We start from the raw sequence: 13918 nt of genomic DNA on the forward strand, positions 1-13918 counted from the left end.
TGAAACTGGGATGTCTTATTACATTATACCTGTATACTCTATATAAAAATGGGAATGTGAAATGTGACCATGAATCGGGTAAACGGAGTCCATGACATCACTGGGACAGCACAGCTCATTATTTTTTTGTTTGTAAATTTCAGGTGTTCCAGCTGTTTTTGTGGCAGTGTGGGCGGTTGTCAGGGCAACGCTAGCAGATGCAAGGTAAGAGAGCACGTCACACTGTTTCTAAATGCAGGTCTTCTTCTTTTACACCAAAGAAACTTCGAGACACCAAGATTTTAAAGTGGTTGACACGTCTAAAGGATGTGTTCGAAATTAAACATGAAGGGAGATTAAAAAAGAGAGAGTTTTGGACAGTATAATTATTGCTTAATTATGGTGACATTTGAATCATCAGTGAACTCTAATTAAACATGCATGATTTATTTTGTAAAATAACACTAAAGGGGAGCTTCTCATTTAAAAGAAGTCATTTCAGGTACACTTTATAGCCAAAAGTATCTGGACATATAAAAAAGCATATGGGCATTGAACATTAAACCCATAAGTGATTAACAGCTGACATATATCCATCTATTTTATTCCAAATGGGATAATACTTTACATGTTGTGTTAAAGAAGACTTGAAACTATCGATTGAGACCACAAACTCATTAGGAACATGTTTACTGAGGTAATAAGTCAAGTGAGAAGTAGGCTCTTTTAATTGACTAATATACAAAATGAATTGTATATAAAAGGTAATGTGTGTGCGTGTTGGTGGGACTTTATAGTTTCATATAATATAGACTTAATAGAGTTAAGGACTGAACCCACTCCTCTGCACCTCTGCACAGCCTCTGAAACAAAACGTGGGCCGGGAGCTCCGATGCTCACACAGGTCTCAGAGGGTTAATACAAAGCTGAGAAAAAAAAATAGTCCACCCTCTCAGAACAAAAAGGACAACTTTCAAGCTATCATGAAAGAGACAAAATTCACAAAATACCTGAAATACATAAATAAATGCAGAGAAGACATTCATTGACAGTGAAAACAAAACTTGACATATAGTGCCAGCGGGTTACCATTCAGCACTGTCTGACACAACTGACAGCCTCAGGGAACCTACTCGTTTTGAACCGCACAGATTTATAACAAAACTGGCCATATAACCTTCATGGCAGCACTTTCTTCAAAGGGAGGAGCTGCTGGATGAGAATCATTCTTGACAATATTCAGAACCTTTTGGTAATACTGAACTGCAGCCCTTTTTACTCTCTTGTTTTCAGGCTAACATATCACACTTACAATACAGAAAGTTAGCAAACTTTCCAAACTACACTGACTATGTGTACTACTCTTTGGGGACCCTGTCACCTGTCCAGTGTTTCCTCTCAGATCAGACACTGACCCTGAACATATTTGACAGCTACAGAACAAAATACCTGGGTCCTCACTTATCAACCATGTGTATGCACAGATGTGTGCGTAATGAGTGCGTAAGAACATTCCCACGCAAAGTATGGAATTGATCAACTTGTACTTGTGCTTAGGAACGTGTGTGAATTTAAGCACAGCTCTGACCATGTGTACACACAAAATCTAGTGGTAGATCAGTCAAACTACAAATAGAACCCATTAAAGGAGTCACACTGTTCAGCTATCTCAAACTTCACACATGTTCCCTGTTTCATCTAATTAATAAAAATTCTTAAATAGTCAATTTAGCAGACATTTTGAATGATTGATGTGACAAGCTATAAAAGACAGCTGTGACAGGACAACCTCAAAAGAAAATCTGAAATACAAAAAGGCTACCATGGCTTATCTCGTTCTATTGGAGGATTTGGAGAACCGTACACTGCGCAGGGAGCGCATTTTCAAAGAGCGTGCTGATCTGTTCTGTGAGAGCAGAGTGGCTTCTCAGCAGGTACTGCTTCCCCAAAAACATATTGATGGATTTATGCCGTGATTTACAACCCATTTTGGAGCGAGAGACAAAACGCACCAAAGCCATCCCAGTGCACATCCAGCTCCTGTCCACTGTGGGATTTTTGGCCACTGGAACATTTCAGCGTTTTGCAGCCGACACTAAGCAGACTCATGCCGGCAGTGTTGGATGCAATAATTTATCTGGCCCCAATTTACATCCAGTTCCCATACAGACATCACCAACAAGCCGAAATCATCAACGAGGATTTCACGCCATCGCCGGATTCCCAAACATAATTGGAGCCATAGATTGCACCTACATCGCATTAAAAGCACCATAACACAATGAATTCAGTTACGTGAACAGGAAAGGGTTTCATTCGATCAATGCACAAATAATCTATGATTCAACTATGTCTCTGTTAAACGTTGTTGCCCGGTGGCCTGGAGGAACGCACGACTCATTCATTCTGCAGAACAGCTCTGTCGGTGTGCACCTCCAAGCAGGAGCTGTTGAGGATGGCTGGCTTATTGGTGCTGTGCTGTGTCTCCGATGATGCTTCCAATACGGGTGTCCATGGGTGACAGCTGGGTTGTTGCTGCTTGTCCTCCTCCAGTTGCAGATATTTCCTGTCTATGGGCTGTGACGCGAGTGTTCTTTTGTTGGTCACACCTGCATTAAGTGTTCAATATATTTTGGTTTGTTTCAACCTCTCCCACAAATCCCTCAATCTCCGTGTCCGTGAAATTCCTCTTCCTCTTTACCATGATTCGGTTAGGGGAAAAAAAATCCATTCAGACATTTTTAAAGGGAGTGTCACTGCCATATATGGTCAATTGGAGGCGTTTCTGAATGCAAATGACCCTAACCATGCATGAGCATGGTAGTTAAGAACAGGTGGGTTATCATCATTGATTCCTTACAAGTGTGCATACGACCGGTGTCCGCACGTTTGATAAATACAGATTTTTTTGTACTTACACACATTCTACGTTTCATTCTCATGACAGAATTTAGAACCTTTTCTACGCACAGTTTGATAAATGAGGACCCTGGTGAATAATGTATTGAATTCTGTTCTGACTGTTAACAAACCCTGGTTGAGAGGAAGTGTGACATTATTTTCTGGGCAATACGGAATTTTACAAAACCTAGTTGTAGCAGATTCATTTTACAAAGCTCATCAATGTGACGAAGAATTTTTCAAGATTTATTTGTGTTATTTTGGCTACTGTTTTAACATTATTTTCTTTCTCTAGTTCAATCAGCCCTTCCTAGTCTTTACTGTGCCCTATGCAACCTGTGTGCAAACATTCTTGAAGCCACATATTTATTTATTTCTCAGGAGCATGCCTCTGTGTCTACAGCTTTGTTTGTACACAAATAAACCACCTCTGGGTTTAGGGGAATATGTGAATTATGGTGAGCACTGCATAAGACAAACAATGTACTGTTGCTTTCTTGGCGGAACAGAAGTGAACACTGTTTAATTATATGCTTGTTGGTGGGGATGTGTCAGAGAGGGGTTAAAATAACTTGGTGGTAATTGTTGCGGTCGTGGTTAATGCTCATATATTAGATGTGGGCTTTTGGAAGAGGCACAGCTATGACTTACAGTCACCTCGTACTGTCGGGAAGGAACATATTTCACATTAGTTCAGTGCTACTTAACAACTCTGTGCTTTCACATTTAATATTCCCTCTGAGATTTCAATAGATGATTGGTGAAGTTTTTAGAGCTGACAACTCTGTGTTAATGCCATGAAAGTTTAGGAACTTTACTCTGATGCTAATTCACTCACATAACTGTTTCTAGAAAGCATGTATGCGTGACATGCAAAGTACACAGGCTTGAAGTCTGCTCAGTGTTTGCGATGTCGCTGCATAATTATATTTGCATAATCTCCTGGAGCAGCCCCAATGTGGGAAGCTATGTTTGTGTTATATGATACACATTTTCCTTTGAAGTTTTTGTTTGGTGGATCACATACATAGAGAATGTCAGGCCGAACTCCTTCACCCTGTTCAGTATGACACCAGAACAGTCTCAGAACTGCTAGTTTCACTTTAAACGAAGATTAGTAGCCATGGCACAAAATGTGTCTGATGTAATGTAAACAAAAATGTAAAACTCCCTCCAGTTTATTTTGACAAATTTATATTTTATATTTTACTGAGGCAACTCTTGACAATATTGATTAGCCACATTTTTTCACAAAATATATCTTGATAAGTTAACATAGTGTATCATCTTAGTTAAGTGTGTTGTTTATTTTTTACAGTGCCAATTATGTGTATGGGAGAATGGGTGCAATCAAAGCAATGAATTACACAATATCCTAACAGATGGAATTACAACTGTCTCTTCACCGTCTCCTCCTGCCAGCCACAACAACCCGCAAGACGGCTAGACATGTCAGAGAGGTCTTACGTTTGAAATGTAGTTTTGAGTTTGCGTTGTAAGTTTGAAAAGTCTACCAGCACCAGGTCTGGACAGCAGGGGCAAGCCGGGGAGCACACAGGAAATAAACACATCAATCATCGAACAGTTGGTGGTGGGAGCTCAGCGGCCTGTGGTGGATGCTGCAACCCGCCAGAATGTTTCAAGACTGTATTTTAAACATGTCTATCCATGCTGTGGCGCACTGTACGGGGGCATGCAGTGTTGCTTCTCCTCAGAGCAGCAGCAGCCATACAGCTACCTCATCAAGATGAGATGGTTAAGAAGAGAGCGAGAAAGAAACACTCTGTGTGTTGTGCCAATTCTTGTCTGATAGATGGTGAATTTATCAAATCCAGTGCAGTATCACTTTTTTCCAAACTTCTGTAAGTTAGCGGATTTCACCCAAAACTTGGTTGAAAGAACAATGCAATTTTTTTCTCAAGTTAATGGATTACGTCTGGCTTTTAACCACAGCCCCATTCTCAGTTTGAGAAACAACCATAACTGTTAAAAAATAAGTCATTTGGCTGGAGGGCAGCTTTAAGCAACAGAAAAGTTACTGGTAAATGAAGATTGTCACAGAATCGCTGTTAAATGGTTTTTGTTGTTTGGTCATTTCAAAGAGCAGTTGGTGGCTCCGCTGCCAGTGTCACTGCCTACCTGTTATGAACAAAGTTAAGAAATGACACATAGACGACACGAAAAATTACCCATATGGGGTGATGCCAGCATGAAAACATCTGTAGCAAAGGGAGAGAGGAGAAGAAGCAAGAATTTCTTGCAGCGTTTTATTAGACATAATTCAACATCTAATATGTTTTAATGGCCTGTGGTGTGTCTTACAGCAGTGCAAAATAAAACTCTGCTTCTGCTCTGCTGCTGAAAAAACATCTCAGATGAAACGCTGGAAGAGGGACGACAATTTGACTCTCCTACAAGGCAAAACTAGGTCATTTAAAACGATGAAATGGAAGTGAAACTGAAAACCTGACATGAAAAATGGAAACATTTTACGCAATATGGAATGGATTCAGAATAGAAACTGAAAGTGAAAGAAGAATCTGTGATGTCAAAAATGGAAAATGGTCAAAATAACAAAAGGAAAGTTAGATTGGAAATATGTAAAAGCACGAATTGAAAACATCAAGAAAAGGAAAAAGAAAAACATGTTCAGAAACCTGAAAACAGACACTCCAAACATGCACTTTCCAAGACTTCTCTCTTCCCCTTTCCCTTTTAAATGATCCTTCCTGCTGTTTTGCCATCTATCTTTAATTTCTAATTATTTCTGCCACCATTTGCATGTTTCTCCACATCATCCTCTTCTCTGATTTTCTTGCGTCTTCTCTACTGAAGCCCTGAGAGGCAAGTGAGAAAAGAATTTATGGAAATCCATCTGATCTTTTTAAACCTGAAGAGGAAAAGACTTAAAAAGAAATGCATCACCAACATTTGGCTTGGCTTTCTGGTCTTCAATATCTCTGTAATCTTATCTCCGATTCTTTTGACAAACAAAAGAGTTTGTTACACTTTTAATGAAGTCTAAAAAAGAAAAAAAGAATATCAGTACTGATATATTCCTGCTACATTAACTCAGTCCTCTCCTCTGTATTTGTGTCAACTGAAGGTGTTGGGAGTTAAGTGCTGTTAACATCAAGTGGATCTACCAGGTTCCCATCCTGACAGCGATTGGGGTAAGACTGTGAGTGTGGAATAAAGTGTTGTTGGTCATCTCTAAGTGTGATTGTAGCTTGACAAGTTGCAAATAAATGTGCAACTCTTACTGAAGCTGAAGTAAGAATCAACTCTAGAACAGGACAGTCATCCCAGACATCATTACACTTGGTATAAACTTCAGTTCCTCACACAAAACTGATTCTTGTTGGTGGTATTTCAAGAAAGAGATTAAATAAATAGTGTTTAAAAATAAAAACATGTACCACTGCATAACCAAATGCTTCATTAATAGGCAGTAGCAGTCAAAAACAAACAGCTCTCTCTATGACTATTGTGATTCCACAGAGCCAGAAGAAAAAGACCTGGCAAGACACACTGATTATTAACGAGTACATTATTAAAGAAAATGTGCTAAATATGTCTGTGATTATGATATTCAGAATTCATATAATTATATTTAATATGTATAATTGATGCACTGCATTAATTAATGTCTCCGGCCTGCGGCTCTTCTGTGTGGAGTTTGCATGTTCTCCCCATGTCAGAGTGGGTCCTTCGGCTTCTTCCCACAATCCAAAGACATGCAGCTTTGGTTTAATTGGTGACTCTAATTGCCCTTAGGAGTGAGTGAGAGTGTGAATGGTTGTCTGTCTCTATGTGTCTGCCCTCTGATTGTCTGGCCTCCTGTCCATGTACTCTGCCTCGAGCCCAATGTCAGCTGGGATCGGCTCCAGCCCCCCGTGACCTGAGTTCGGATACTCGTTTAAGGATAATGCATGGATAATTAATGCAAGCAACTGAGTCATGTTATTCTCCTTTAACTATCTGAAGCCTTACGGACGAGTGAAAACTAAAATGTCAAGTCATTTTTCTTTGATTCATTATTTCTTGATCCAAATGACTAAAAAGTCTTTATTTGACATTGCCAGGCCTTTTTCCTGTACTGTTGCAATGCAAATACAGTGTGGAGATACTGACGTTCTGGTACTGTGAGACAGGACAAACCTCACACCATCAGATTTCTGCCTTTCATGTGCATACTTTTACAACAATTACTGCAGCTTTGAATGCTGAACGGGCCAAACTAACTGAACTTCATGTCATTTGCAGAACACCTGGCTGCACCTGTCCTTTTCACCTCATGCAGTATATCTTTGCCTCAGGTTCCTCCCTCTCCGCCAGCCCTTTAACTGTCCTGCACCCTTGACACCAAATGTCCTAGTTTAGATGGCTGCAAATTGAAGCGTAAGGAGGGAAGAAGGCATTAGCCACTAGCTGAGCATGGATAAGAATTATAGTGTTCAGCAAGAAAGTTAGACGTGATTCATGCCCATGCACCACACAGACCCCACATTTCTTCACAACTGACATGTCTTGCAATACGTCTTTTTGATACATTTTCTTTCTTGCAATATGAATAGCACTGTCAAGTGCTTACTCAACCTTGGTACATTGCCCCAGTTTCAGATTTTTTGGGTTAAGACACTCAAATATGAGATTCAATGCTTTCTTCAGGGGTGGTTTGGATACATTTAAAAAAACAAAAACAAAAAAAACAATGCCAACTGTATGTGGATGTGTTGTGTGTGCTTTGAATACAAAACATCCAGTGCCCACAGAGTGCAGACAGGGGTGTAGCCAACTAAAGCAAAAAACCCTCTGTGCACAATTAACCCTGAGACAGAAATTAACCTCAGAGTTGGTTGAACATTCAAGCTTTTAATGATGTTATTCTAAATAGAAAGGGGCAGCACGGACAATAGGTGCTAGTGCACTAGCAAACAAGTGAGAAGAGACTTAATTATAGAGAAAAAAATATGCAGAAATGGTCCTTAAAATAAGAGGATTATATTACTTTTACTCAACATGCATATGCATACACTACAGACATTTGAAATGGGATAGTGTAAATGTAGAGATTAAGTGCATGGCAGCGTGTGGACTAAGGTGGCTTCTACAGAAGCAAGTAATGACTCTGTCTTCTTGCCGCTCTCGTTAACTTCCTCTAATTTGAATTCAAGTGTAGTTTATGGCATGAGTAATTGTTGCCAAGCAAATCATGAAAATCAATGAGGCTTAACAATAGTCTCTGTGTCTTTTACGCTCAATACTGTGCACATCTCCCTGATGGCTGGAGGGTTCTAACGTTGGAATCCGTTATAAAAGCACAAATTAAGAAAAAAGGAGGGAATACAAAGTATGTTTATGCAGTGTCTTGCTGTGGAGACAACACATTGAATTAATGACAAAACTACAAAAACTAAATACACATTTGTTGAAAGTCTCTTTTTAGAGTCTCTCTGTTGAGTGAATCAACTTGCTACCAAGCTGTGATTGGAAAAGTCTCCTGCAGATTCATTTCATTTATCAGAACTAATGCGGCGCTCGCTGTCTTGGCCTGCTGAAATAAGACGAATTGCAATGTTGCACATTGAATTCAATAATCCTTACAAAGAGAATAACTTCTCATTACTTCTAATATGTCATAATAATTTGAGAACATGGAAGTTATTATTTCTTTGTCCTTGTGGAAGATAGCTTGTTGAGAAATGGGCTTTTAATAACTGACAGAGTTGTAATACACAAACTCATTTAACAACTCAAGCATTAAGCGGATCTTACAAATTGTTTTTTAACCACAGTGTGGAACAATTGATATCACTTGGTTTAGACTGAAGTACCTGCCAGGACTGCCATGAAATTTTGTACAGACATCCATGGTTTCCAGAGGATGAATCCTACTCATCTTTGGGTCGATTGCTAAGAAACTTGGTTCACATTATGGGTGGGAGAAATGGCCAAAGTCCAATATCACTATGTATGTATGTATAATTTGCATCATGGTAATGGTATATATCATGGTAGAGTCACTGCTCTGTAAATTCAATTAAGAAATAGTTTTAAATATCTAAACTGTACTCGAAATTGTATTATTTTCTTGTTTGGAACTTCCATAGGCAACTGCTTCACTGAAACAACACTTAAAGGGCTAGTTTGGCCTTACTTTTTTGAAGTGAGTTTTCTATAGACTGCTGACTGGGGCTTGTTAGAAAACGTATTATAACCACCTAAACAAAGGCCCACCCAAAAAAAGGTTATACCCATTTATGTGTATGTTATTTTAACTATATGTCCACAGAAACAGCCATTTCATTTGGTACTACTTTTTTCTCAACCGTAAAACTTCCATGTTCCTACGCATAAACACGTTAATGTCACGACTGAACTATGGACCCAAACCCAAATGCACAACTCTTTAGACCAAAGTTAATTCCCTAGGAATAAGGAAACAAACAGAAAATCACATTTACGAGGCTAAACTAAGACGAAGAACACAAACAGAAAAACACTCTTGCGAACAAAGTATCAAAGCAACAAGACCTGACAATGACATGGACGCTGGTTCTCTGACACGGGACAAGACAAACTGGCAAAGGACAAAGGGAGACACGGACTTTATATACACACAAGGTAAGGGCATAGGTGGAAACAATGAGATTGGAGACAGGTAATCCTAAAGGCGGGAAAACAGACGTAGGGAGGACATGACAGCTAATATGCCTCGCGCACTGCATCAGCTGTTTTGATCAGAATCCAGCATCTAGTTTTTGTAAGAGAGGACAAATACAAGAAGACAATAAAAATGAGTGATTATGACAAAGACAATGAAATGCAGTTCAATATGGCGACAAAAGGATATCTTTATGAACTGGAATATACAGAAGAAAAACTTTTGCGGACTGCATGTGCTAAAAGAGAAAGGAGACACTTCTGCTGAAACTAGACCCCATGTGAAGCCAGAGAAAGAGCCCAGGCTACCTGGTGGTACTGGTGTGTAAAGTGTAAACCTGTGCCTACAGACCTGGAGAGCTATAGCTGCCATGAGTGGGACTTGTTGATTTGGACCAAAACTGTCGATCTGCAGCACTAATGCGTAGGAACATGGAAGTTCTGTGGTTGAGAAAAAGTGGTGCCAAATAAAACAGCTGTGGATTGCAACACAAATCTGTGGACATATCGTTAATATTGCATACACATAAACATGTATAACCGTTTTTGGGTGGCCCTTTTTGGTTTCCTGCCTGAAACGCATCTGGTTCTCCACACTGGGAACACGCAGACAATCATCTACTACACGGTATACACTGACTGTGGCTACGTACGTCATACAACCTCAACTGAGAAAATCTGAACTATTCCTTTAAGTTAAAAAGATTGAAAACAATATAACAATTTTTTGCTTGTCTGTTTGGTGGCGAAATAGACAAAGCAGAAGTTTGAAATTGGTTAAGACACAGACTTTGAAGAAAAAAAAAAAACATTAGTGCCAAACTGTATGACTTTTGGTGAATTTTTCAGCAGCAAATGACAAGAAAGCAAACCTTTTTTTCTCATTACTAACCTATGACTCTGTTCTATACTAGTTATTTTGATATGACATTTGATTGTGCATCATCACTTGATATGCAAATATATGTGGAGAAAAATTGAAAGCTAGCTATGTGTGTGTAAAAGAGAGAGAGAGGGATTGTTGCTTTTTTCAGAGGTTGTATGAAAAGCCCTTCAAGATTAGATATTTCTGATTTCATTTTACCACCACTCAAAAGAAAAGTGCAGTCATCCACAGGCAATTTCAAATGGACTAATATCGCTAATATTTAAGATGCCAAACACATGTCACATAGCGTTATATTTATAGATATTGGAAGTGACATCTCATCAGCTCTGTGTGCCAAATGCACAGTTTGTTTTTGTGATCAGATGGCATTAATTAAAATCATCATTGCCCTTAATGACATATATATATTTTTTGGGAAAAGTAATAATATGTGTTTGGGTTCTATAGTCTAAATGCTATTTTTTCCCTCATCACACAAATTTTCTGGGTTTTCAGGGTCAAACTGTACTTTCCCATTAGGATGTAAACTAATTACAAGTGTTCTCACCAAACTAACAGACAGCTTAATTTCACTCATGTCAAATAACTGCAGAGGAGCAGTTATGAATTCATGAGAAAACTCTTCAAGTTTGGAAACTGTTAGTTTTGGCATGTTTTGTGTGCGTTCTGGGACTGTATTTGTTACCATTTTCTCATTTAGGCTCATCCAAGATTAGTACTGGAAGGATGATATAGAATCATTGGCTGAAGCCTCTGGCTGTGGAAAACGCAAGACTCAATTTGCATCTTTCAAATTACTTTGCCTCAGCCTCATTAACGTCTCTGAGAAGAAATCCCAGAACTTGGCAAATAACTTTTGCTGTAATGAAAACTCCATTGATCACCAGAATAGGTCATTTCAGGGTCTGTATATAACTCTAAAACGTTTTACTCCCTTTGTCCACAAAAATAAACAAAGTCTTTCAACACTTTTTAAAAAAAAACCCTGAATATCTCAGAAAATTAGATACTGTACTATACTTTGTTGTAGTTTAAAACTAGATTCAAGGATGTTTTCAATATGTCTGTCAGATTTACAATCTATATGGTGGAGGATAGTAAGTAAATAAAAATGGCCAGTGATTGGAAAGACAATACATATTTTTCTAGTGAGAAAAGTTGTATTTGTTTGTACGAACGAGTTATCGGCATTTCACTCAAGAAACAATGAAGTGATGATTGAATCATGGTGGAATTCTACAGATTTCAGCTTTAATAATGTGTTTTCCTTTATTTAATTTGATAAAATTGCAGTAATAATATGCCTTTTGTGAATATGAAATGATGTCAAATATATTGAACATACTTGGATCCAGTGGTGAAAATGTAGCTATTATTTGATTCATCCATGGTATGAAAGCAAAAGAACAAACAAATTATTTCTGACTTCCCTCAAAACAACAGGAACAACACATACTGCATAAATGATGAGCTTTCTATTGATGTTCTTCTGTTTCAGCTCAACTTTATCTTGTTTGTGAATATCGTACGAGTGTTGGCTACTAAAATTCGAGAGACCAACGCAGGGAGATACGACACCAGGAAACAATACAGGTCAGTACTCAATAGAATGTTTCTGTAAAATCAGTGCTACACATGTCCAGGGTTTGGCTGATAAACTGCCTGCTGCAGAACTGAGTGTTCAATTAACACAGTGCTACATGATGATGGTGATTAGGGAATGTGTCAGGAGGTTTAAATTGTTGGGAGCAAGTAGAGGAACCAGACCACATTTATATGCTTACAGTACGAATGCAAATAAGTTAACACACCGACAAACACAAACTACCTTACTCAAACCTTATGTTTAACCTTAACATGTAATCATTTCTGTTGTGGGGACATTCTGACCATTCATACAAATGCAAATCCCCACAATGTGACTGTGTAAATAGCTATATGTCCCCGCAATATGAGTAACACATGTACACATACACACATGCACACGCACACGCACACACACATACATGCACGCTCTAGCATTTTCCACATCTGCAATTATCACTATTTTCCTCCCCTGCTGGTGCTGCCGTCAACGCATCACATCAAAACATTATAATCACAGTTGATTTTCCAAGAGGAACACTGTTTGAATGCTGAAAGCGAGGTTGCTTTGTGTAGATGAGCGGATTCAGAAAACAGGATAGTGATTGGGTGCAGAAAATTGGAAGCGGATGAGTGATAACAGTTGTGGGCAAAATTCTTTTGATAAAATGTGAAAGTGAATAAAAGATTTTCAATGTTGATTAAACTTAACCACTAACAATATGACTCCAGGGACTCCAGTCCCTCTATGGGTTATTACTACTTTACACGTCATGTCTTACACTTTTCTAAAGATCCGATGACAACTTTTCTTTATAAAAGATGTATCATAGTACTGTTAGTTAAAGGACAAATTTGGTATTTTTAAACCTGGATTCTATTTTTCATGTTTTTTTGCAAAAGTGATTATATGGGACAGCGATTTAAACACCGACAACAAAGTATTAATCGATGGCTCTGCAATGGCAATTTTGCACAGTCAGTGTAACATTATGTATGTCCGCGTTTCTGCCACCGACGTACTCAGATTGTTCATGTATAATATGGGAAAAAGACCTACAGAAAAAAGAAGGAGAGGAGAATTCTTTGACTCAAATCACATGAGAGGTAACTTGTCCTGTTTACACAAGAGTGCTCACGGGTGAAAACGACAAAATATTTTATCCAATGTGCCGGTTCTGTTTAAAAAACGCAAAAAATGAAACTACTAGGAAATCTTAAAAACGCTCCACCGTTGTGTTTCAGTCTAAAGGGTTGAAAGCGCAAAAGTGTGCTCTGATCAGCTCACAAACTTTGGACAAGACCCGGGAGAACTAGGAAGAGAAGTAGGAGAGGAGAGAAATGTCTTTTATGTGCGAGCTCTTGGTGGTGTTGTGTGGCAGTGCTTCACAGTACCACCTAGCCAACTGTCGTGCATACTACATTGAATTTCACAGACTTGCGCAGATGATTTCCCCCAAAAGACGCTCATCGAAATGTGGAATGAAAAGTGGGAACGCAACACCACTTTTGCATTTTCTGTCCATATCATCTCCATCTAAACAAATCCTTAAAGTTGGAGAGAGGAGAGCTGGGAAGAGTTTATTGTGTTGGGAGCACAGAGGGCATAGCTGAATCACAGCTGAATATTTAGATGGTTTGGACATTGTGGATGACGTCTTTGTGGCCCGTATTTATTAGAGCCGGAGTAAACAAATCAAAAAGTGGCCGAGGGAGGGAGAGAGGGAGAGGGAGAGAGAGAGAGAGAGGCTGTTGCATGGCCACTAAGCTCAGGAGACATATGGTGCTCAATCGAGGCTTGGTTAAACATAAAACATAAACAGACTACATTAAGTGAAAGGTAAGGAAAAATGTTATATTTCTCTGTGGGGGCCTTCCCATAATGTTGTCAGACACTTC

General features: G+C 38.9%; 1 protein-coding gene across 1 annotated transcript in view; it reads left to right on the top strand.

Annotated features, from left to right (window-relative positions):
* pth2ra (parathyroid hormone 2 receptor a) overlaps nucleotides 1-13918 on the top strand; it is a 67413-nt gene that overhangs the window by 37076 nt on the left and 16419 nt on the right. Inside the window, exons 8-10 of the mRNA XM_059343331.1 lie at nucleotides 144-204; nucleotides 5987-6053; nucleotides 11934-12028. Coding sequence (XP_059199314.1) covers nucleotides 144-204; nucleotides 5987-6053; nucleotides 11934-12028 — 223 coding nt within the window. The remainder of the gene's footprint in view (nucleotides 1-143; nucleotides 205-5986; nucleotides 6054-11933; nucleotides 12029-13918) is intronic.

The sequence above is a fragment of the Centropristis striata genome, chromosome 10, assembly GCF_030273125.1.
Source record: "Centropristis striata isolate RG_2023a ecotype Rhode Island chromosome 10, C.striata_1.0, whole genome shotgun sequence".
In the NCBI taxonomy this organism is placed as follows: domain Eukaryota; kingdom Metazoa; phylum Chordata; class Actinopteri; order Perciformes; family Serranidae; genus Centropristis; species Centropristis striata.